Source organism: Erithacus rubecula (genome assembly GCF_903797595.1).
Source record: "Erithacus rubecula genome assembly, chromosome: 8".
NCBI lineage: Eukaryota > Metazoa > Chordata > Aves > Passeriformes > Muscicapidae > Erithacus > Erithacus rubecula.
This window is the reverse complement of record NC_136659.1, coordinates 28,469,123-28,493,987: the sequence shown is the minus strand read 5'-3', so window position 1 is coordinate 28,493,987 and position 24,865 is coordinate 28,469,123. Positions and strand designations below refer to the sequence as shown.

The window sequence follows — 24,865 nt, the reverse complement described above, 5'->3', positions numbered from 1 at the left end:
CGGACGGAGGGGTGGCGGTGGCGCCTTGCGCCGAGCGGTAGCGTCTTTGACTTTGAAGTCTCGCTCAGGAAAGCGAGGATTAAACTAGAAGTTGTTTTAGCCCAGGAGATGTGCTGTGAGTGGGTGTGTAAAGCAGACATGTATCGCCAGAGACGCCTCCCTTCAAATACATGTTGTTGCATTGCAGGTGTTTTGCTGTTGAAGATACTTATTTTAGACTTTCTCATCCAGCAGATTTTCTGTCCTTCAGTGCTATTTGAAAAGAAACAAAAATATGTGAACACAATATTCTCTTCCTGCTAAAAACCCAAATATTTAATTTAGGGAGTCATCTCAGGATGATACAGAAGGCCAACCCCAGTTTGTTGTTCACGTTTGTTTCTACTCGCCCTACGTTTTAAAGTGAATAAACTAGAATTTCTGCCCGCACATTTTATTCTGTGTCTTAGGTTATTTATTGAGCAGCTGTGATTGGCTAATGGAAAGGATGATGAGGTGTTTGAATCTTTTTGCTTTTATCATCACTTACTTAGCATTTAAAAATCTGTCAGGGACTGGTAGGGAAATGCTTTTCTTGTAAAGAATATTGCATGGAGGCATTTATAGTCGGCAAACTTTTATGTAGCCTACAGCACTTGGCTCTCTTTAATTCTGTGGGAAATGAAGGCAGCTGGCAGCTCTGAGGAATGAGACCAGGGTCTCCTGATGCAGCTCCCTGCACATGTTCCCTCCTGCCAGGCACAGAAGTCTGTCTCTGAATGAGGCTTCTGCTTGTTTGTATTGACAGAGTGTAAAAAAAAACAATTCAGGGCATTAATGAATGTGGTGGTGTCAGCTCTTGTCCTGATGCTGAGAGCAGTGTTGTGTTTTATCCTCAAGTGCCCTGGATCACTGTAACCAGAAATTGAGCCTCTTAGTCACTGTTGAAAAATCAGCCTTGCCCCCCCAGTGCTCACAAATACAAAAAGTCCCATTAGGTTTTGTGGCTGGAAGTTTCAGGCTTCATTAGTGTGGGAGCAGGTGGTCCATTATTGATTGCTCTGTACTTGGCCTTCACAAGGCTGCATGGAGAACACTCTGTGCCCCAACTCAGGAGAGGTTTGGGCTAATGGGGAGGCTGCAGCAGAGGCCACTGAGATGGTCAGGGGCTGGAGCACCTTGTGTCTGACAGCACTGGGGCTGTTCAGCCTCCTTCAGGAGAAGGGAAGGCTTAAAGGGTATCTCATTTCTATCTCCCACTGCCCAGCATGTGCTCATGGAGATGGTAGAGTCAGACTCTTTGCAGAGGTCTGATTCGTGGCTTGGGAATCCTCGGACCTTACTCCTGGAAGGCAGGATGTAGGACCTAATGATAAAGAGGCTGCATGGTGTGCTTTTAGTTTTATCTGTATTTCCATTTTCTTTCCTTTTGTGTGTTGGTAATTTTTGTTCATCAGTTGGGTGTTTTCATCCACATTACACTTGTCCTTGATGCTTTGTAACTCCTCAGTTTTGATTTTCCTTCCATCCCATCCTCTATTTGATCTACTTCCATGTGCCTGTCTTGGAGGCTGATTCTCAGCTGATGTCTATTCAGTTTATTCTCTGTGGTGTTGTCTTTTTTATCTTTTGCTTTTGCCTTTCAGTGTTCATGGACCTTCCACTGCAAGCTCTAAAACTGTCCTCTGAGTTCTTCTCTCCTGTCACACAGAGGTGGGCAGTAGGAATACAGCTCAAGGGGAGCATGGCTTGGATATATGGTGTTGTAATCTTAGAAAGATTCTGAAGGTGTGAAATTATGGCAGTGTCTTGGGATTCATAAATCTTTGTCTCTTCATGTGGTCTGTAATAAAATGATGGGGATCCATCCAGTGAAGAGTTAAGAGCAATCATTGATTGTGCTGTTGGTTAAAAAATGTTCTCCCTAGGAAGTAGCTTCTTTAAATTGGCTTGGGTTCTGCTCAGTACTGTATCAGTTGTTAGGAGATAATACAGAGTGCAGCCTTTCCTTTAGGGGGGATGCTGAGAGGGTTTCCCTAATCTACTCAACCATCTGTTTTGGAGAATTTGCAGGATTGTTTTGCAGCACCAGTTTCTTGGCTGAAACCAGCGAGTTTGGAATAGACACATTCCTGTGCTAGACAGTGTACGTGGGCAGGCTGTGCTTCCTCAGGAAAGGCTGGAAATCTGCTCATGACAGGCAGTCAGATCCATGTCTTGGAGAGTTGAGACCTTTTGACTTCAGCCTTTGCAGCCCCTTGCATGACTTCTGCACAAGCAGGCAGTGCTCAGAGCAGAGGTAGCCAGGCTTCCACCTTCATTCCAGCTCTTGGGGTTGTGGTGACTGCTCTGTGTTGATTTTGCCACTGGTTATCTGGCTGCATATGGCAGAATCCAAGTATGCTGGTTTTTTCCTGATGTTAACCTCCTTTTGCCAGGCAAAATACTTCTAGGAACAGAACTGTCCTTTTAACATGTTGTCTTTTGTTCATACAAAAGCTTTGTTTACATTTCTTTTCTTTCTCCTATATTAGTAGCCAGAAATCCTGATTTTTTGTAGAAAGAAACAAACAAAGCACCAAAATCACCAACAAAACCCAAAACAACCAAACAAACAAGCAAAAACCCAAACCAAACCCTGATGGATAGATTGCTGTGTTATACTTGAACAGAATGGTGCTGTTGTGTCAGACATGGGTTTTGTTGTTGCTGTGATCTTTGGTGTGGCTTGCTCCAGGGTTAGGTGGAGTCATGCAGAACTTACACATTTTCTTTACTTGTAGTAATTGCCCCTTACCTGGTGCTTTTGATCTTCAAAGCTCTTTTCAAATGCTAAGTAATTTTTGCTGCATTCCTTAAACTTTGGCAAGAAGTATGCCTGCTTTTGTAGATGGGTAAAACTGTTTCTGATAGTGGGACATGGCCAAGGCTACAGGATTAAATCTTACTCTGTGTTAGTATTAACTTTGGCAGCTCTTAGTGTCTGGTTCTGGGCTTAGTAGGAAATGTTTTGGGCTCCTCCTACCTGTGTTTTACTGATGAACTCGGGGCAGACCTTGCTGGCCAGGCTCTCACCAATAGCAAGAACCAGAAGTGAGCCAGAAGTCCAGAGCATGTGGTTCTGTGTGAAACAAGAAGGAACAAGTGGAACTGCAGATTATTTTATTTTCAAAACATATTAGGATAAGTTAAATTCTTGGAATAAATGGTTGAGTCAAGGAAAGAGCTTGGTGGTGTCACGGCAGAATTACCTGCTAGCTAGCATGCATGTAATGGGGATACCCTGTGGGTAGGAAAAGACTTGCTCAGACCTTATGCCATACCACACAGTGGATAATGCAGTTGCAGCACCTGGATACCAAGCTCTGCTTCCTCACAGAACTGCTCATTTAGTTCATACCACTGAGTGGAGCTGAACTTTGGTACTGAGAACCCAATGAAATTTGGTGGCCTGTCATAAAGGGCAGAAAGCTGGTTTTCACCAGAGTCATGTAATCAGCCAGTTTCTGTGATGTAAGCCCAGGAACACCTGGTGGTCCTTGGTCCCAGCCTTGAGCTCCAGCAGTGCCTTTCCTTCCATCTGTCAGAGGAAACTGAGCCACCAAAAGCCTGGGTAGGAGCTGGGTTGCAGACACCTGAATGAGGGGGTGTCAGGTGGGGTGGAAATGTACCACAAATATCTGTTATCACAGCATCTGAGGTGTGACACAGTGCACTGTGATTCATTGCAGTTGCTTCAGGGATTTGCTGTGGGTTGTTGATGGTTTGAGTGTCTGTAGCAAAATAACAAATTCAATTTTACTTTTTTTTAAGGTGGGTCTACCTACAGCCTCATTCTTGTGGTTTTTGCATCTTTTCTGATGCTCCTTTGTGCTGTTTCAAGTCTCTAGGAGCGTTGTTTCTAGTGAATAATCCCAGATAACTTTAATGGTTTATAATGGCCCTCATTTCTCCCCTGCACATATGGGCTGTGACTTTCTCACTGGGAAGGGGTAGCCTCACTTTGTCCTGTCCTTTCTTTTGGGTCACATCCCTCTCCTGTCTGTAAGGTGTTTTGAGGAACAAGCTCACCATGCTACTTCCATCCCTGCTCTGTCCTTCCTGCATATGATCCCAAGCTATGGCCCAGGTGCTGCAGGATGTTGGCACTTGGCAATTACATTGGAGCTGAGAACCCAGGATTTATTTATTATTATTCTGATGGAGAACCTTTAGGTGGAAGATGAAAGGCTGGCAGGTGGAGTGGAGGTCCCCTGATTCACATAATCTGCCTTGCTGTAAAATGTCAGCAGCAGTTTGTCTGTGTTGATTGTCCCCTCAGGTGCTGAGCTCTCACTTCGTTGTGCAGATAGACCTGTGCAGGCTGACATTTCAGTGAACTTCTATTGTCTTATTTAATGGAAAAGTTGCTATTTAGAGCATCAAAAGAAATTTCTTACAAAGAATCTGATAATATTACTTTGGAGTTTTTTAATGAGATCATTTGAAGCATTATTTGAGCAAGGAAAATGGGCTCTTTAATCATCTGTGTCCTAAAAAGCAGGCTACTGTCCATTCCAAACATCTCTGAGCACCCCTCTGAAAGCTGATGAACAGTAAGCCTTTGCCTGAAAAGTGTAATTCACAGCTCTTGTAGGAGGAGGTATTGTCCTACCCAATTACTGTTATCAGGCTAGATGACAGTCAGACTTCCTTTGTATTTAGGTGCTCTAATGTCTATTCTGAGAAGCTGCTGCAGTGTCCTTCCCTTTTGCAGTAACCTGCTACCAGCTTGTAACACCAGCTGTAAATATCACATCCGTAAGGCTTTAATGTGTGATTGTAGTAAGGTGATTGTAACTTCACTCAGCAGCTTCTTGCTGGGCTCTGAGAGATCAGGTGCTTGAGAGTTGTCTCCTACCAAGTTGTCCTGTTGGTGATTAAGGAAGTCATTACTTCAGAGAACTGGTGGGGTTTTATAATGGATATATACACTTCTTGTTGGCATTTGGTATGTCTAACTTGAAAACATGATGTATAAGTGACTATTTCATTTTAACTTGTCCTTACCATCTTAAAATGTTCTGAGGGGTGAAAACACTGGACTGTTACACATCATAGTGTATGCTAATAGGATTGAACTCATACAGGGCTTCTTTTCCTTGAAGCCATTGGCACCATGTTGATATTAGCAGAGAAATGCTGCCACAACCATTAAACTGAGTTTCCCAAGCAGGTTCTTGTTTTCCAGAGTGTGGTGTCCTGGTTGAGGGGAGTGAGTGCAGGAAACAGGTCCTGCACAGCTCATGCTCCTAAAGGGAAGGAGGTTCTCGTGGCTTCCCAAGGCATGACAAAGAGAAGGATGAGAAATCTAATGCTGCTTTACATCATGAACAGGATGTGACACTTGCTTTAATCATGTAAATGTGCCCAGAGGCATTCTGATACATCAGTACACGTGGGTTCTTTACCTTTTCTATTCTTTACTGGCTTATTTGCATTTTACAATTTTCAAGGAGGTAGTAAATTATAAAGGATGTATGTATGAAGGCTGAGGGATCTCAGCTTATTCTAACCCTTGTTCCACATTCCATGACATCTTTTGCATGTGTTGCAGTGTGCTCAAACAGATGGCACGTGGCACTCACTTTATTTTTCTTTGCATCCAGGTTCACTTCCCTGATGTTGAACGAGTGGAGTGGCTGAATAAGGTGAGCAGCTCTGAACTCCAGCTGGTGAGGCCACCTGCCCTGAGCTGCATCCTTCCCATCCAAGTCTGAGAATGTTATCAAATTACTACAGTCTAGCTCAGTTGTATCAGTGTCTGTTCTGAAGCATGGAGTCACTTAAGTGTGGGGTTGCCACTGAGGTTGAGAGCCAATGTGAGCCTGGTTGATACAAGTTTGATAAACTGAACAACACCTCATTCTGAGACTAAAAAGAAAAAGCTGATGTTGTCTGTATATATGGATGCATACATGTCTATGTTTTTATTATTATTGTAGCAAACCTAGTGGTATCTCCTCTTACCAGGAGATTTCCAGAGTGCACTGAGGCAAATGCTCCCATCAGCAGGTGTGGTCAACCTCTCAGAGCAAAACAGCTGAACTTGCAAATTAGCATCCTCTTTTTTGGTGTGTTTTTTAGGAAATTTTCTTTTTCATATAAGAGCTCATCTCAATACTCTCCAAATAAACCTAACTTTAGGGAACATTGTGACACTTTAGAGTAATTAGGGGCTATTGTACTTTAGAAATTTAACCCTGGGCTTTTTTTGGCTCCTGTGGTTAGAAGCAGTCTCTATGGTGCTGAAAACTCACCCTTCACTTCTGGAAACAAATTCCAATTCTGAGGAACAGAGATGGATCCTTTCATAAAGATGACTTAAGTGCACAAAGTTCACTTGGTATTTTAGAAGGACAGATATTAATGGCCTGGGTTCTGTAATGGGTGTGTCTGTTTCTCAACAAAAGGTGCCTTGCTCAAAGAATCTTCAGTGTGTTCCTACTTTCACTGTTCTCTAGGTCCTTGTGCAGGCTTGGCCATACTTTGGAACAATCATGGAAAAAACATTTAAAGAAGTTCTTGAACCGAAAATCAGAGCAAAGAGTGTACATCTGAAAACATGCACCTTTACCAAGATCCACTTTGGTGAGAAGGTAGTGGCAATCTTTTGTTAACACTTGTGGTTTGCTCTTTCCTGAAAAGTTCAGGTGTAGGGGGTGTGAGGAGTTGAGCTCTGTAATGACTTTGCTCCCTCCTCATGTTGACTTGAGTATCTTCACCATGAAGGAAGGATTGTACAGGGAAGACACTCATCTCTTCCCACTTGCTGTCAGTATCCTGGGAGTGGAGATAGAAATCCATATTTATTTCTGTTGTACACTTGGAACAGGAGTTTTCAGTGCTCTCTAAGGCTTGCAGGATGGCCTAGGGCTGCTGTGTTTGAGGACTGCCAAGGCTGTTCTGTCTTTAAAGAAAAAAAAACCAACAGTGTGGTATACTCATATTTTACATGCACTTTTGCAAAGTAATTAGTTAATGCTTCTGTACTCAAATTCAACAAAGTGAGTAGGACTTTTCACTTGTGCTTAGCTTGATAGATGTTGTATCTTTTTTGTCTCTATTTCAGTGCCCTAGAATTAATGGAATAAAAGCATACACCAAAGAAATTGATAGAAGACAAGTTACCCTGGACTTGCAGATCTGGTAACATTGCATCATTGATTATGTTGATGGTTCTTAACTTACTGCCTGTGTATGTGTCATGCTGGACTGGGCATGGTGCACTAAGATGAGCCTAGAATGATATGAGATAATCTGTCTCCCAGCTGGATGTCCTCAGTAGTTACAGAAGTGAAATGTGCATCAGCCACTAGACCAGAAATAACCTGCCCAGCTCTAAGTGCTGCCTGCTCTGGCCCATCACAGCTGCCATGGGTATAAACATGTGTCCCTTGGCTTTGCCATTGAAGGCAGTGAGAACCCAAGTTTTCAAACTGTCTTTCCTGTTCTCAGAAAAGCTCTCAGGTCTGGTGGTGCTCAATCTGTCTTGCACACTATGGTTTCTCATTAGTCCAACCTCTCCAGTTCTTCCAGAAGTACTTGCACTATTTATTTTTTAATTCCTTCCTCTAGATTAATCCTCTGTTTTAGTCATAATTTATTCTATGTGCCATCCAACCTATTTGCTTTTTTGATTACAGCTGTTCTTTGAGCAGAATACTGCCTCAAGCTCTATTAACAACAACAAAATTAGATGAAGCATTTAATACCTCCCAGGCTGTTTTGAATGAGTTTGTATGTTTTGTTAACATCAGAGCCATTGCAGAGCTAAACTCTCTTGGTTTAGCCCTGGAGAATGGAATTGCTGGGGGAATTACCACTTGCATGCTACTGTGGCTCTGTAAGTTTAGTGGGTGACTGAGCTGCCTAATATAAATGGCTTTTCATGGTTATGCAGGGAAAAAGCTGTGAAATTATGGAATGTCTTGGCAACAGCACAAAGCTCCTCAGACCTGTGCCATGTTGAGATTGAGAGAGCTGATGCCTGTTAAGCCTTGCAGAAGGTTGCTGCTGTTCTCTGCTAAACTGCTTCTCCCACGTGCTTATTTTCACTGTCTTTTGACAATCCTCTGCAGAGGGATTGTCCCACCTCCACATTCCTGTCCCTCTGATAGATCCATCAACATCTCCAAACTGGCTGAGCACTTCTGTTCCTCATGCTGATAACCTAACCCAAGCTGATGCCATCTGATACCCCCAGCATTTTCTCTATTCACACAGGAGTGTGCAGTTTGCCTTGACTCTCTGATGGGGGTCTCTTCTCTAGGGCTGCATTAAGGCCTCAGCTTTGCTTGTGTTGATAAGTTAACATCAGTGTCTGCAGCTAAGCTGTGCTGTGCATCCTGCAGTGTCTGCAGGAGACTGTGTGTTGCTTTCAGCAACAGAGAGAGGCAAATCTATGATTAGTGCTATTATTTACCTGCCTTTTTCTGGATTACAAATAGAACAAGGTTTTTTACTACTTAGAGGAGGTGGAGTTGAGCTGCCCCAGTGTGAGGCTGCCCTTCACTTTATCTCTTGGTCACTGTGCTGGTGAGGTTTAAGTGACTGATCTGCTTACAGGGCTTGTGCTGGCATCACAGCACTGGGGAAGAGTGATGTGCTGTGGGTGCCTGTGGGGTGTGCTGTGCAGTGCTGGCACCACAGTACTCTTGGGTTAGGTTTCAGTGCTCTGTAGTTGCTTTTTGGTTTCAGTGTCACAACAGTACAGGAGGACAGACTTTTTTTTTTCTCTTCAGTTTTATCAAGAAGGCAACTAGTTGCTGAAGCCCAGAGTCTTTGATTTGATGTGGAGGAGATACAGGAAGAGGGTAGGAGTAGGAAAAACCTTTTATTCTTACCCTTTCCTTTGTAGCCTGTGTGGTACCATTTGTGCAGTTTATTAGCCACTCATAGACATGTGATCTGTGAAGGGCTTTGTTTCACCTGTGCTCCTGATCTCACCAACATGATGCAGCACTGAATGGTTCAGTTCTGTGCCATGAGAAGAGAAGCTTCTGTTCTTCTGTGTTAAGTTTGTGGTATCACAAATTGCATCCTTTGCTTCGGCAGTGTGAAAAATAGCACTTAGATATCCCTTATTTATATGGGCTGTAGTTATCAACAGTCAGGGGTGCAGGAGTTCTGGTACTGCATGAAGTTACCAAAAGAACTTCAGAAGGTGCTTTACTTAAATCTGTTAGCAGCAGCTGACATGGGTGTAGCATCAGAGCATTGGGAATGGGTAGAGCACAGTCCTATTATAGCCTTGACTGTCCCATGCAAAATTACTATATACTCCATTTTTTAAAATGGGAATTGTCCAAGTGCAGCCACTTGACTTCCTACAGCTGCTTTCCTTTCCAGAGGAAATTTTGCAGCTGCCTGAGCTGCTGCATGGCCATATAAACATAGGTTATAATCATCAGTTTCTAAGTATTTGAAGGCACTATTATCTCCCTAAAAAACATCTTGCAATCCAGTTTCTTCCTATTTCACTAATATGATTTAGTATTCATAAGCATTTTTCATTGGAAATGTTCTGAATTTTCTTTTGCATGATCTTCTGTGGTATTTACAGCACATGAGATGTCATAGGAGAATAGTTTCATAATTGGCATGTGTAAAAATTCATTGATTGCAATTTACTTATAGAAGAGAGTCTCTGACATTCTGTCAAGTTTTGAGAGTTGGAAAGAGTCTCTGTCTGATGAAAAGAAGTCAAAAGAAATGTGCAGCAATACTTTGAGCTTAGGCTTAGGGCTAATTAGAGGTTCAGGCTCTGATAAGACTTCTCTGACATCTTTGTTGGAGAAGAGACATCTAGGACTGAGTGGAAGGAGTTTTTGACTGTGTGGAAAGGTAGAAAGGCTGTAAATTGAAACACCACAGCTCTTACTTGTTGTGTTAGACACTTGCAAAAGCTGAATTAAATCCTCTTGGATTAATTACTGCAAATTAAGGAAGTAATTTTGGCTTCTCATTTAGAATTTTATTGTAACAATGCTCTATTAGGACCCTGTGTAATGACCTGTAAGATAATGTCAAATCTGTAGAAGTTAATAGACATAAAATAAGTTTAATTATGTCACTAGCTTTTAAGAAATATTATGTTGATTTTGGCATGGTTTATGAGGTTGGAAATAAGAAATGAGAATGCTCTGACATTAAAGGCTTTATTCTGTGTGTTATGAGCTCCTAAAATTCTGTTAGGTGACTGTCTGTAAACAGATATACAAAGAACCTTGCTTGCAAAGGTGGAGGCAAATTCACAGAGTTGCACAGTCTTGGCACATTTTTTGGGGGTGGCAGAGAATCTGTCTGTGCAAATTACAGTTTGAATTTGTGGCAACTGCAGCACTATTTGCCCATACACGTGTGGTCAGAGCAGAGCTCCTGCCCTTTTCCTTTGATTATGGAATGAAACTATGCATGCAGGCAGCAAGCACAGCACATTCACTGCTGCAGCACCTTTACATCCTGCTTTACCTGCAGGGTGTTTGTGTGTCTGCAGCCAGAGCTGTTTCTCAGAGTGCTGAAAGGGAACTTGGTATCTCCCTTCAATTGTTTTCTGCCAGAGGCATCAACAGATCTGCGAGGTTCTGCTCCCTGGGGAGTGGCTATTGGTGTCTGCATAAAGTGATGTTTGCATTTTATAAAAGTCTAAGGTGCTTTCCAAATTGCCAAAGTACCACATTCAGCATTTGCTTTATTTAGAGCCTGATGTTCTCCATGGCAACTGACCAAAGTCTAATCTGAGTTGCTGTCTTTAAATTCAGCCTCAAGGAAACCAAGTTATTTTTGGTGATAAATTTGTCCTTCAGGTGGGTTTTTTGGGTGTGGGCAAGGTGGGAGTCCCTTAAGTAATGGCAGGATGGGTCTGTACCTGCTTGGGAGCTGGGTCATGAGATTGTGGGCAGAGAAGGGAGCAAGAGGGCAATTGAGTGATTGCTGTGACCTCAAATTTTGAATGAGCATCTTGGTCCACTTCTTGGAGCAAGCTTGCTTCAGCCAACCACCAGTCTTAAGAATGGAAAAGTAACCTGGAAATACAGATATTGTTTCAATGTTTTACAGGTACATTGATATCCCAGCTGACTGTAAGGTTTCTCTTGTGAAAGATCTGACCTTTGTTCAACCTCCCTTTTTCAATCACTTGAAAATCCATCTCTGCCTGTGGGATCATGTTGTCAATCCTTAAACTGATTTCATTTATACTCTGTACAGCCCCAAAATTCTCATGGGTCTACTGCAAACTGTGGAATAATGTGAGAATTTTCTTTCAGTTACATAGGGGACTGTGAGATTCACATGGACATATCGAAATTTAATCTTGGCGTGAAAGGTGTGCAGGTGGGTGCAGTGTCTGTTCAGGGCTGTGTGGGGCTGGGGTAGCACCTCCCAGTGGGGAGGTCATGGTACTTAACTGGGAAACCAGCAGCTATCAGGCTTGGAATGATTGGCTTTATCTCCTTGTTCTTGGCTGGGGAAATGAGGCCTTCCATGGAAAGCACTTAAATACCATTTCTGAGCTTCATAGTGTGACTCTTAAACAGGGTCAGTGCTGGAGCATTGAGTGTGTGGGGGTGAGCATCTGCCACTGGGATTCAGAGGAGCTCAGAGTGCTGGTAGAGAACTTCAGAAGAACCATGGTGTTCATAAACTGGTCTAGATTACACCAACAGCCTGTTCTTAGAATGTTAAAAGCTAGTAGACAAATGGCTCCATTGTATGACAGGGTTGCAGAGAGACTCCACATACACAGACAGCATTGCCTGGTATCAATAGCAATGGCTTGGGGGAAAAAGATTTTTGTTATTAAATTCTAAATAAAATTGCTTTAAGTAGAATTTCTAAAATTATCTGCATCAGTGAAAAGCTCCCAGTTTTGAGGCTGCATTGTGAGAGTGCCCTACCACTGAGCTTTCCTGTTGTGTTTGCAGCTGTATGGGACACTGAGGGTGATCCTGGAACCTCTCCTGACCGATGCGCCCTTTGTTGGAGCAGTGACCTTGTTTTTTATGCAGAGACCGGTGAGTCAGGAGTGAGCTGCTCTCTGCAGCCTTCTTGCTCTTTAGTGCTTGGTCTGTCCATCACTGATAACCCAAACTGCATAGCTGTGAATGCCTCACAGTTCAGGTGCTTCAATGACAAATTTCCAATTGTTCAGTGTTCTTCTTGGATTCTGGGAGGGTGTGAATTAATTCTCTCTATATTTTTGTGGTAGTGCCTAAACAGTTACTCTCTTCACTCTAAGGATGGGAGGACTATCTTGTGGTGGCAGCACAGGAGCTGTTGCTGCAAGGTTTCTGGCTGGTGATTCTTCCCATTTGTAGATTTTAAATGCAGTCATTTTGGGGACCATTCAGTTATGGTTGCCTTTTAAAAGCTTGCCTGTTTAAAGTCATGTCCCTTGTACTCAATTGTGGTTTAATAAAATATGAGAAACCTTTTAGTCTTGTAAGAACCAGCTATCTTACAGCACATAGCTTTGCTTGTGGTTTATGTTCTGCTTGAGTTCATGAAAGTCGTGCATTTTTGATTTGAATGAAGTGGTGCTGTGTTTAGATGTAGCAGCATTATTTTAGCACATGAAAGAACCTCTGTTTGTTTATTGTACTAATAGGAATACAGACTCCTGAAACTGGTGGTATTTGTAAATCCCCCTGCCTCAGGACACAGGCCAACCCCCTAAGTGAAAGGATGAGAAAACAACTTCAAGTCTTACTAGAGTTGCTGAATTTCCTTCATGGCCCCAGGGCATCTGCCAGTTGCTATGGACTGAATGCTGACTTTCCTTCTGCTTGCAGGTTAAGTTCCAGTGATACCCTCAATTCAGGATGGCAGATAAAATAGATAAGGGAATTGATACCAGCTGTTGATTCTAAAGCACAGATGCAATTGGTGGTGCAGGTTTTCCTTTCTTTAAACATCTAACTTTGTTCTAGAAGCATTTCCCTTTTAAATTCTACATTTATTTTGAAATAAATTTTAATAGACCTGTATAACATTTTCTCCCTGATCTTGTAGCATTTGGAAATCAACTGGGCAGGCATGAGCAACCTTCTGGATGTCCCAGGGATTAAGTGAGTGTCTACTTTACTTTGTTCTCTGAAAAACCTTTGGAACTTGGGATGTAGTTCTTGGGTAACCATCAAAGCTGTTGTTGAGAGCATTGTGTGCAAGGTGTTGTGCTGATGTTCATCCCATCATATCTGGCTGTGGCAAAACCTGAGGAAGATTCTTTTTTGGTTCTGTCAAAACTGTTTCAATTGCTTCATTGCATTTAGGATGGAAATAGTAAATCCCCCAAACAGCAATGGCTTATAAACTAAAAACCAAGGCAATTCCCATGTGCCAGTTATTTGCAAAGGTAGATGAATTAGGTTTAGACTGGAAATCTGCTTATTTTTATTTACAGTAAAGTGTAAAAAGGCAAGGTAACACAGAGTTGCCAAACTGACAAACTCAAGTACCATCCATGATAAGGAGAACTGCACCAGATTTATAAAGAGAGTTCTTTTTTCTATATAATCTGCTCACCTTTTAGGTGTAGCTCTTCTCCAGTGCTTCTTGGGTTAGTATTACATACATAAAATTTGCACAGGATGAAAATCTTAGTGTGTTTCAGTATTGTTTCAAACTGTTCTACCAGAGTCAGTTTGTCCTTGATCTTTACTGTAATGAGAAAATTCTGTTGCACAAGAGGAAAACACTGCAAATGCAGACACTTCTATTCCTCTCTGCTCCCCTGCAGCTCATGGTTTGCAGACTCATAGGAAGTGTCTGGCCACTTTAGGTGCCAGTTTATTCATTAAAGATTCTCTGAAGGCTTTTGATGTTGAATGAGAGGAAGTTTCCTTTTTCTCTTAATTTGAGGCCTGAGTGGCCTTTGCCCTGAAGTTTAGCCTGAGAGCTCTGGTTTTTATCAGAGGAATTAATCTGTTCTTTTCTAACTTGGTTTCCCTAATCCTTGCAGGAAGAAGGCATGTAGGTGTTCCAGCCTACAGCCTCTCATATAATTAAGTGCAAATTTGGTGTCCTAAATTTTTACTGCCTGGTTCTCCCACAGGGATTTGCACACAGAAACCTTTGCTTGTTCCTCATCAGTGCAATGAAAGCTGGGAGAAAAACATACCTGACCATGAATGGGCTGAAGTACAGGTTGAACAAGAGCCCTCCCTGTCAAATTAATTTGGCTCCCTTAAGATAGCAAAGAAACTGGTTGCAGTCATCTGTCCTCACATACAAGCTGTGTTTACTTGGGTGTACCCTGAGACTTGAGAGAGGGGACACTTCTGTGACATTCCTGTGGTGTTTTTTTTACTTGAAAGCCAAGAGCCTGACCAAGGTTCCTGGTTTACTATTGGCAGTAGAAGACTTTCCTTATGCTCTTTATGTGTGAATCCACCCTCCTCTGTGAATTGGGACAGTTCTGTTACACAGTCTTGCCCTTATAAGCACTACATCTATCAAGAGGATGAGTCTTTCAGATGCTTGGTGCTCTTAGGTTTTCCTCTTAAGATTGTTTTTTGGGTTCACACCAGGTTGTAGTGGTGTGTTGAAATCCTCTCATGAATCACCTGGAGAGTAATTGGACATCTGTGATAACCGTACACTTCTTGTACCTTCTTCTGTGCAAAAAGCAATTGTAAAGAAAAGATTTGAGCTGAAAAGCTAGAAATGTGGAAGTTGTAATTAGGCTAGAAAGCTCCTTGAACTCCAAAATAGTGCCCTCAATTCAGCTAGTGTGATCTCCAGTTGCTTCAAGAGAAATTTTCTGTCGTAGTGCAAAATCTGCCAAGATCCAGAACCTCCTCTGAGAAATGAGCTTGACTTTTTTTTATTTAAATGTGTCTGGCTTCTTCAATTTTGCAAAAAGGTCTTGACAGGTGGCCAAGAGCAGGCAGCAGTGTGTGCCATGGCCATTTCTAAGTTTAAAAACAAGCTACCTCAAGGTAGTTCCCTGTGAAATGCTGAAACTTTCCAATTCCCTTCTCTCCTTGTCCATCTCTGGTGTCATTCCTAAGGAAAGCCAGAAGGCACTTGAGTTTGACACCTTTGGGTGTGTGCTTGAAGATTTCACACAGCCTAAGCTCCCATTCATAGTTTACAATGATGAGCCAAATTCACACCCTGCAACAGGGACGTTTCATATTGCAAACCTGCACCACAAAATTGAAGTTGAATGGCCACTCTGCAGCTTTCATAGAATCATAAACTTTGGAAAAGGTCTTTATAGATCACCAAGTCCAACCATTAACACTGTCAAGCCCATCCCTAAACTATATGCCTAAGCACTTTTGCAGGTCTTTTAAATACTTCCAGGGATGGTGACTCAACCATTTCCCTGGATGCCCTGCTCTAGTGCTAGACCTCACCACTCACTCTGCAATGCCCATTTCTTCTGCTGTCCCTCACTTTTCCATTCCAAGTTGTGACTGATTGTGGAGATTGAGGTTGCTTTTTTCCCCCACCTGCAGTGTAATGTCAGACTCACTAATTCAAGACTTCATTGCTGCACGGCTGGTTCTACCAAACAGGATCACAGTGCCTCTGAAAAAGAACATGAACATTGCCCACTTGAGGTTCCCTGTCCCCCAGGTGAGTTGTTTTTTCAGTGACATAGTGTTTATCTACCTGAGAGTGCAGCTGCCACCATGTGGATGCATCCAAGCTTAGTGTCATTAGATGATGCATCAGCTCTTTCAACCTGAATTGTGGGCTTTCAGTGGTTAGTATTTCAGAAATATAAAAGCAGTGTTGGATAGTTCATAACTTGGGAGGGGGAGACACGGGCACTGGGAGTTCCTACGCTCTCTACATGTCATAAGGGGTCTGTTTGTACTCTGAGCTCATTTACCAATTAAACCTTAAGTCTGTAACTGCAGATCTGTGGTACATGCAAATGAGAGGATAAATACATAAGCAATGAGTGTCAGGCTATTTATTACTTTTACTAATGCTCTGAAGAGGTTGATAGGGAACTTGGAGGATGACATTGCTTTATTACAGAAAAAGAGATCTCCTAAATACTCAGCATATCCAGGTCTTCAATATCCTTCATCCATCAAATACTTAATACACTTACTAACAAGGATAAATATGAGTGATAAAGGCATGGTCCCAGTTGCAAACTTGCATCACTAAATTGAAGTGGAATGGTTCCTGTACAATAAAATAAGAACCTGCCAATGAGTGCTCAGTTCCTCCTTCAGTCAGTGGGAGTTGATCTTTACACTTGATTTCACTGTGGCTGTAATGCTGTGTGCATATGTATACTTCTGATTTTAAAATAAATTTAATAACATTTCCTACACAGTTATCTAGATTGAGTTGTGCATCTGTTTAAGGGGGCTTTTTTTCCCCTCTAGGTAAATGGTAGAAAAAGTGTTTTATTACAGCTGTCTTTGGAAATATACTGCATCAAACTGCATGTCTTTGCAGAACTGTCATGGTGACTATCCTTGCTGCCTGAAATAAACAGTTTCAGGAGGCAGAATATTATAATTATTCAAATTATTTGCATTTTCATGACCAATTCTGTATCTTATTTTATCCAGGGAGTGATAAGAGTTCATCTGTTAGAAGCTGAAAACCTTGTCCAGAAGGACAATTTCCTTGGTGCCATCAGGGGGAAGTCTGATCCGTACGCTCTGCTCCGCGTTGGCACCGCGCAGTACCGGAGCAAGACAGTCTCCCGGGATCTTAATCCCATTTGGAACCAGACATTTGAGGTACTGGACCTTTTGATCTTTCCATCTCTAGGATGCACAGCCATTTACCTCCTTCTCTTAACTGACTGCACTGGGGCAAATGGACTTCCTTGTTTCTTGGTTGAGGCATTTCTGTCCCTTAACCAAGTTCAAATTTACATTGTAAACTTGAAATGTCATTCAGGTTGATCTGATTTACATGTGTGGGTTTTTGGAGGAGGTGCAAAGCACTGCTTTAAATATCAATTGATGCAGCTGCAGGCTGCTCTAGCATTGGTTCCTCTCTGCTTATTAGGGATACCAGTTTGAGGGGTTTAACTTGTAGCTCAAAAGCAAGCAAAGTGAATGTGAAATATTTTCACCTATAATCAATTGTATTTGTTATGCATTTAACTATGAGAAATAACAGGGAATGTCCTTTATGTGTTGGACAGCTATCAAATGTCATATTCTTGTCCACAGCCTGGGCCTGAATATGTGAATGCTTTTTTATTTTTAATCAATACCTCTTTTTCCTCCAGTTTGTTGTTCATGAAGTTCCTGGTCAGGACTTGGAGGTGGATTTGTATGATGAAGATCCAGATAAAGATGACTTTATGGGCAGGTAAATTAGCAAGACCTTTGATCAGGATCCAATAGCCTCTGCTGTGGGAAACCTCAATTATTCATACTGGAAATTTAATACTGTTGGAAGTGATTCCCTTTGCACAGATATTGATATCATGTAATTAGTTCCTAGTGCAACTATGTTGAACAAGCTTACACTCCTGCAGGGGATCCTGGTAAGCCATTAGAAGTGGTAGTTACTTGAGATTTACTTCAAGTTTATTTTAGTTCTGGAAATATTTCAAGGGGGAGACTTTAGGCGTATAGGCATGTTCCTGCACACAGGTACACAGGTAAGGTGGAGAAGTTGTTATTTGGAACAGACTTGAGAGTGGGCTCTCTTGGTGATTTATGCTGTTTGTCTCTATATATACTGAAATTTGCTTTTTGCCTTTCAGCTTGCTGATAGGCCTAGTGGATGTAATGAATGACAGAACTGTTGATGAGGTAAAGATCACAGCTTATTTCTAAATGAGGCTGGTGGTATATGCCTACATGCACTCATTTGTACTGCTCCTCTGATACTGCAGTTTCTTTGTACTTAAAGCTTCCTTGCACTGTGGTATTTTCACAAAAAGATAATACCAAAGTAGCCATTACAATAATTTTTATGCCCAGGCTGGTAACCCCAGAGAGCCCTGAGGTTCTGCTGAGCCAGCACTGGGGTATCTTGTTGATACCATGTGTCGCACGTGTACCAAACATTTTGTACAAAGCTGCAGATAAAGTTTGGTGAAGCAGCCCATTTTCTGAGGGAATAAATGATCTGACCTTACTGTGGTTCATCCTGCAGCCCAGCACTCTACAAACAATGCCAGGGTGCCTGTCTTGTGCTGCTGCTGGTTGGAAATATCCATATGCTTTGCTTGTGTATGGACATCTTATTTTAATTTTCTTCAGCCTTGTACCTAAGTAGATGGACATGCTACAATCTAATTGTCAAAAATGCAAGCTAAGATGCTTGGAGTAAGATTCATGTTTTCATTGTGTGCAAGTCTCAGAGTCTGCAACACTTATATAAAAGCTACTCTGCCTCTCAGTTCTCAAGTTGCTCTTTGTTATCTCCATGTAGTGGTTTCCCTTAAGTAAGACAACAAGCGGACACTTGCATTTAAAACTGGAGTGGCTTTCACTGGTAAACGACCAAGAAAAGCTGCATGAGGTGAGTGTATTTGCTCAAAGGATTCAGCTACTCTGATCCCAGTCCAGTCATCAACAAAGGAGTGTGTAAAATTAGAAACCCCAGGCAAACTCAGAAGAGTTTATTTTTGTCTGGCAAAGTTTTGATGTGTCTCCCTCCCTGCCCCTCCTGCAGAGGAAGGGCATTTGCTTGCCCCAGGTCTCTTGGTAATTCAGGAGTAACTCAAATCTGGCAGTTCTTTTTGCTTGAATTAGCAAACCTTTGTTTGACTCACTGCAAAGTGGTTTCTCAGGAGTTCTTTTCTTTCACAATTGGTCTCTTCCCTGTTCATCTTGGATTTGTGTAGAATCCTGGATCTCTGAAATAATCTGTACTAGTCATAGGCAAATACCCAGCACTGGTGCTTGGTAGGACCGTGTTTCCAAATGATGTGTTTGTCCAGCAGAATTGCTTGGATGAAGCCCATCTCTCAAAGAGGCTGTTTCTTCATAGCCAAGCAAAACCATTTGAGTTCCACTGAAGTGAATGAAATTGTTCCCAGGCTTTGTTCTGCTGACACTGGATTCATATTGATGTATGTGGTTGAACATGTTTTTAGGTGTCTTGCTGGGAGAACCCAACCAGTTCTGCACAGAGAGATTGACAAACATTAAAGGCAATGCATTGAAAAGAGTTACACATCTTCTTACTGGTCTGCTCAGAACTGTCATGCTGTGTTAACATGGGCTCCTCTAAATTGCAAGTTTTAGGAGAAAGGCAGAGAACTGCTTAGCCTTCAGAAGCTGTCCTTGGAATTTTGCCATGTGTTGCATTGTCCTTGGTGGGTGATCATGACTACTTTGTGCTTTGGTTTCTTTTATCTTTCCCTGCCTTTACAGGATAAGAAGGGTCTGTCTACAGCAATTCTGATTGTCTACTTGGACAGCGCCTTCAACCTTCCTGTAAGTACAAATTCCACACAGCAGCCTTCACTCCTAACCTCCTTTTTTTGAAGACAACAAATTAATTGCTTTAAATATTCTTTCACTAATTCAGAAAAACCACTTTGAGTATTCGAATGGTGAATGTGGAGCAAAGAAGATCAAAAATAACAAGTACCTGAAGGTAAAATTTATATTCTTCTCCTATGCTTGTAAGACAGTGTTCTGGATTGTGTCTTGTCATAGGAACTGAAACTGGTGGTGCTTAAAAAGAAATAATCTGTCAGAACCTAAGTGAGCAGGGGTTCAAAATAGTGATTGAAAGCCCACTCCAGTGGAAGTCTAGGAGGCCAAAGTGGGAATGCAACATGGAAATGTTTGTGTGTGTGGTTGTCTTTCTTCTTTATGCAAAAGAGAGCTGCCAGACATCAGATTAAGTCATAATATCCTTGCTGCTGCTGCTGCTCTTTCTTCCCTTGCTGAACTTTTCCAGCTTGACATTGAGCTGGGAGGAATATGCTCATTTGTGCTGACTGGAGATTTGACCACCAGATTCCTGCCCCCTTGGCTTTAGAGGGATTCAGAGGCCTTTCTGTCATTCATACCTTCTCTCTCAGGGCTTCTGTTTGCTTTTTCCCCCAAATACTGCATTTTGATACTGTGATATAAATGGCAGGTATAGGGAAGAATGTCTTTCTCCTTTCTTGAACAGGCTACTCACAAGTACAGTTCTGAGCTCTGGAGAAAGCTTCCCATTCTCTCCAAGTTGCACCTCCCCTAAATACCATCTTTAAAATTTAGATGTGTTCCCAGCACTGTGATACACATCACATTCAACAATCCTTAATCCTGGACCTCACTGTGTGCACTTTGTATGTAGTGTTGTGCCAAGACCAGATCCTCAGCCTTAACTTCTATAGCTTTACTGCAAAGAGGTGCAAGAGGTTCAGTATTGTTCCTTCCAGACAGGAATTGTTATTTGATTAGAAAGACTCACTTCCAGCTGCTTTGGAGCAAGTCCTAAGCCTTGGAAACTAATTCTGAGAGTCCTGGTTCAGTTAGGAAAGATCAAGACTTCCCACTGAGCCTTCAGCTCTCCTCCCAGCTTCTGACAAATTTTTAACTGCTCACATGAAGAAACCTAAATATATGAAACTTTGGCTTACATGTGTATTCTTGATGGTGGAGGGTAAGACTGTGCTATGTTATGGCTGGAAGCTTCCCTGTGTGTTACACTCCTCAGGTGTCCCACATCCAGAAAATCCTGTCAGCTTTCCGGCAACTTACTTCAAGTAAGAGTAGTGGTTTGATTATTCCTTCCTGAAAACTATAAATTTCTTAATATTTTTTCTGCCTTTTTTTTTTTATTTTTTTTTATTCCTTGTATTAAATGACAGAAGATGGAACGAGAACCTTCCTCCTTTGTCCTGCTCACAGTTGGGAACAAGACTCAGAAGAGTAAGGTGAGGCTATTTAATTCTTCTGTTTTCATTAGAAACTTTTCATCTTATTGGTGACTGTCTCCAAGTATCCCCTAGGAAGGGAAGGACATCGTGTGAAGAGCTGTAATTGTAGTGATAGCTGCAGAGCCTGGAGTGGAACCACTGTGTCACTGACTTGTGGTGGTGGAGAGTGTCTGATCAGCTGCTGTACATGTGTTATTCCATGCCTGTGTCCAAGAATCCATGTTGGCCCAGACACTAGTTCTGTAAATCTCCAATCCAGCTCAAGGTTTCTCAGAGCAGGATGTCATTTGCATCAAGCTGGCCTTTATTCCTTCCTCAGAGTATTTTCTGGCTCCTGTGTATCACAGTTCTACTGTTTTGTTTTGTGTTTTGTTTTGTTTTAAACCCAGACAATATAGATCTTCATCTCCCCCACTTCACTTTCAGTTCATTTTTCATTATTTAAAAATTACTTTTGCCTCATGTATATGAGCAGCAGTTGAACTCTGTTCTCCTGGTATGTGACATGTTCACTGTCCTGCAGCTGGAGGTGCCCTTTGTTCTTTTGGATTCCCAGCAAATAGGACTGAATACTGTTGGCTACACATGAGCATACAGAACTGGCATCAATTTTCCTTTGTTTCTTCCACCTGCTCCACTCAGTAATTGGGTTCTGCTTGCATTTTTACCTTTTGTGATGTTCCCTTTCCCTACCACATCACCTGCCTCTCCTAAGCTAGGTTAGGCTTCCAGGCTTTCCCTGCTCCTTTCCACTTGCTGCCAGCACTCATGGCCTGGCAGGGACAGCTGGTTTGCAGAGTAGCCACAGTCCCTGTGGGTGCTTTCTGTGCTCTTTCATCTCTGAAGTGGATGGTGCTGAAGCTGTGCCCTCCTACACTTCCCATGAGTTCTACACCCCTGAAACTGCCCCTCCAGCTTTCCTGCTCTTCCTGTCAGCTCACTGCAGCTTTGGGAGCTGGCTCAGAGTGCTGCAGGCTGGAAGCAGTGCTCTGGCTCTCCCTGGGTGGGAAGGTGGGAGGGAGGGAGCGGTGCCTTGCTGCAGGTGAGGCAGGCTGCTGGTCCAGGCAGTGCTGGTGGGGACAACTGCAGCTCACCAGACTTGTTCTTTGGCATTTCCACACCCCAAAGAACTTGTTCTGGTTTTGCCAGAGACTTCGCTTCCATATGTTTCTGACCTGCAATTTCCACTCTCTCTATACAGCTGTAGCATCACTGAGGGTCACCATGGCCCTCTCAGGTGTTCAATGTCTTGGAGTGGATTCTTCTCAGAGACTAAGCTAATGTATGTTCTTGTTGCAGACCTGCAATTTCAGTAAAGATCCCAAGTGGGGCCAGGCTTTCACCTTCTTTGTCCACAGTGCTCATTCCCAGTCACTCCACATTGAGGTGAGAGAAAAGCCTTTTCTTTGAGATCAAATGCACATCTGTAAGGAGAAACCTCTTCTATAGAGCTCACTGCTGGTTGTTTCTGTATGGGATTGTCACATACTGGGTTCCTCCTACTAAAGGTGGAAGAAGCACCTGTTGCAGACAATTCTGTATTAGGTGGTGTTGTCTCCCTTTTTTTGGTATCTACCTTGGTTCTAGCAGCATGTAATGTGCAGTATCTTAGTTCTAAATGTGGGATGTTTCTGGCTGCAAAGTGCAAAGAATGTTTCATGTGTGTAGTAAAGACACAAATATTTTGCTGTCAGAAGTTGCAGCCTTCATGATTTTCAACCAGAGCCCTACCTCTTCACCTCTGTGTTCTGGCTCCTTAAGCAACCCTGTCTCTCATTAGTAGCATTGCAGCCACAGCCAGTTCTGAGTCTGGTGATTTGGATACAGAACAGAATTGAACTTGGAAGGTCTATTGAGGTTAAATAGGCTAAGCAAGCTATTACTTAAAATACATGTAAAGATTTAGACCACTTGCCATCTCAGCTGCTTAGGACACTGTCCCCAGAGCAACTAAGGAAAATCAAGTAAATCTCAGAGCATGTTTTTTCTGCTAAATCAGTTATTTTTCTGCATAGTTAGAGGTGGGATTTTTTTCTCCAAATGTACTAACTTGTTAGACTCCTGTAATAATGGCATCACCCATTTGGATGTAACCATACTGAAGCAAATAAAATAATTTTGATTTCTGTCTGTAATACCTTCTTGCTTTGCTGTTCCCACTGACATGCTTCCCAGTTTGCCAGCTAATAAAAACTTTTGTTTTCTTCTGTCCTCCAGATAAAAGACAAGGAGCGGGACAGTGCCCTGGGAACTTCAGTGGTGTGTCTCTCCCACTTACTTAAGGACCCAAACATGACTCTGGATCAGAGATTCCAGCTGGACCATTCCAGTTCAGACAGCTTCATTAAGATGAAACTTGTATTGCGGGTGAGTTGTTCTTTCCCATACACTCTGTTTCCCCTGCAGAAGCATCCAGCTGTAACCAGGAAAGAGATGAAAGGTGGGTGTGGAGAAAGGCAGCTTTGCTTCACAGTTGAGTAGAAAGTAGAAGTGTGACAAGGTATTTAAGTGAAATTAGGAGTGTATAGTAGAGTTGAGAGATATCCCTGAGGCTTCCTAAAACTTAGTACAGTGCTATGGCTGAAAATTTTCTCACAACAATAAAGAGTGAGGAAATCTAAGCTGGGGAAGTCAGCACTGAGGCTTACTTGTTTCCTCACCGTGTTCTGGATCAGTGTTTATACACTGCTGAGTACAAACACAGTAGGACAAGAGGAGAGAACACCACAGTGGATCCCAGGGGGCCCTTTCATCTCTAATGGCAAATTCCTGCTGTTACAGTTTTGTGGTGAAATTTCCTTCTGGGTGGTAATGCTGGCATTCACCCCAGTGTTATGGGAGCAGCACTCACTCTCTTCCCTTGTGATTTTTAGGCACTGAATGTTGAAGAACCTGATCCACAAAGAGTCAAGACTGGTGTCAATGCCTCAAAGCCAGGTCCTGTGCATGTCACAGAAAAGGCTGGAAACCAGCAGAAGTTTGCTTCTCCACCACAAGTCTCAAAAGTACCTCCCATGAGCAAAGACACTGCAGCACTTGAGTCTCTGCCAAAAAAGGACGGTGGAGAAGACCTGGACACTAAAGTCAGTTCAGAAGCCCCTGTACCAAGTGAAACTGTGCCTGGGCTTAATGAAGCAGAGGGCAAGCAAAATCCAGAGCATGGCCCACCATCAGCATTGCCCAGTGGAGCAGTGGCCGTGCCCACACTGCCTGTCCTGCAGGAAATGAGGGTGGCACCCAGTGTCACTTCACTGGGGTCCCTGCCTTCTTCCTGCTTTGAATTAAGTAGCAGCAACCTGGACATTCATAAGTAGGTTTTCTTCCAGCTGAATTGTTCTTCTCTTGGGAAAGTTTAGGTGTTACTGTTTCACAGAGGTGAATTCAAGGCTGCTAAGTCATTTGGGGTCTTGGGTCTCAAGTCACCTTAAAAAGAATTGACCTATGTATTCCAGTCAATAGCAAAGTAAATTACAGGGCACTGTCAGAGCAGGTGTAAAGGAAAACATTGACTCTATGGCTCTCCTAAGAGTGCTGCATGTTTTGGCTTTATATTGTTAAGGAGCTTCCCAATACTCATTTAGCAACAGGATATTGGAAGTCCCAACATCTCACTTCTGTAATAATTTAAACACTTGATAGGCACCTCTGGCTGCTTAAAGCTTTGAATGCATTTATCCAACACATTTTAAGGCTGGTAATGCTGTGAACAAAGTTTTTGTGGATAGGTGTACTTGTGTGTGTCCTTCCCAAAGTGCTCAGTATGAGGCTGCTCTATCAAGCAGGATGGAATGAAGGATTTGTCCCTCCTGGGGCACAAGAATGGAGCTTATAGAATCCTTTATGAATAGAGGTTCCAAAGAATCCACCTCACTGAAGAGACTATCAGAGTAGTCACAAACTTGAACATCAAAGTCAGCTCCAGCTGCAGTTTGGTGAATTGGTGACTGGTGAATTTTCTAGCTCTTAATAGGGCTTAATTTATAAACTGTTCTGAGCTATTTTTAAGCAATACTT

The 24,865-nt window shown here is 42.5% G+C and overlaps 1 protein-coding gene across 1 annotated transcript in view; it reads left to right on the top strand.

Annotated features, from left to right (window-relative positions):
* The window catches only part of ESYT3 (extended synaptotagmin 3), a 30,278-nt gene that overhangs the window by 453 nt on the left and 4,960 nt on the right, over positions 1–24,865 (top strand). Inside the window, exons 3-19 of the mRNA XM_079310962.1 lie at positions 5,628–5,669; positions 6,483–6,617; positions 7,091–7,167; positions 11,289–11,355; positions 11,946–12,035; positions 13,033–13,088; positions 15,486–15,606; positions 16,566–16,739; positions 17,240–17,322; positions 17,723–17,771; positions 18,397–18,486; positions 19,344–19,406; positions 19,501–19,569; positions 20,783–20,848; positions 22,151–22,237; positions 23,069–23,218; positions 23,725–24,161. Coding sequence (XP_079167088.1) covers positions 5,628–5,669; positions 6,483–6,617; positions 7,091–7,167; positions 11,289–11,355; positions 11,946–12,035; positions 13,033–13,088; positions 15,486–15,606; positions 16,566–16,739; positions 17,240–17,322; positions 17,723–17,771; positions 18,397–18,486; positions 19,344–19,406; positions 19,501–19,569; positions 20,783–20,848; positions 22,151–22,237; positions 23,069–23,218; positions 23,725–24,161 — 1,856 coding nt within the window. The remainder of the gene's footprint in view (positions 1–5,627; positions 5,670–6,482; positions 6,618–7,090; positions 7,168–11,288; positions 11,356–11,945; positions 12,036–13,032; positions 13,089–15,485; positions 15,607–16,565; positions 16,740–17,239; positions 17,323–17,722; positions 17,772–18,396; positions 18,487–19,343; positions 19,407–19,500; positions 19,570–20,782; positions 20,849–22,150; positions 22,238–23,068; positions 23,219–23,724; positions 24,162–24,865) is intronic.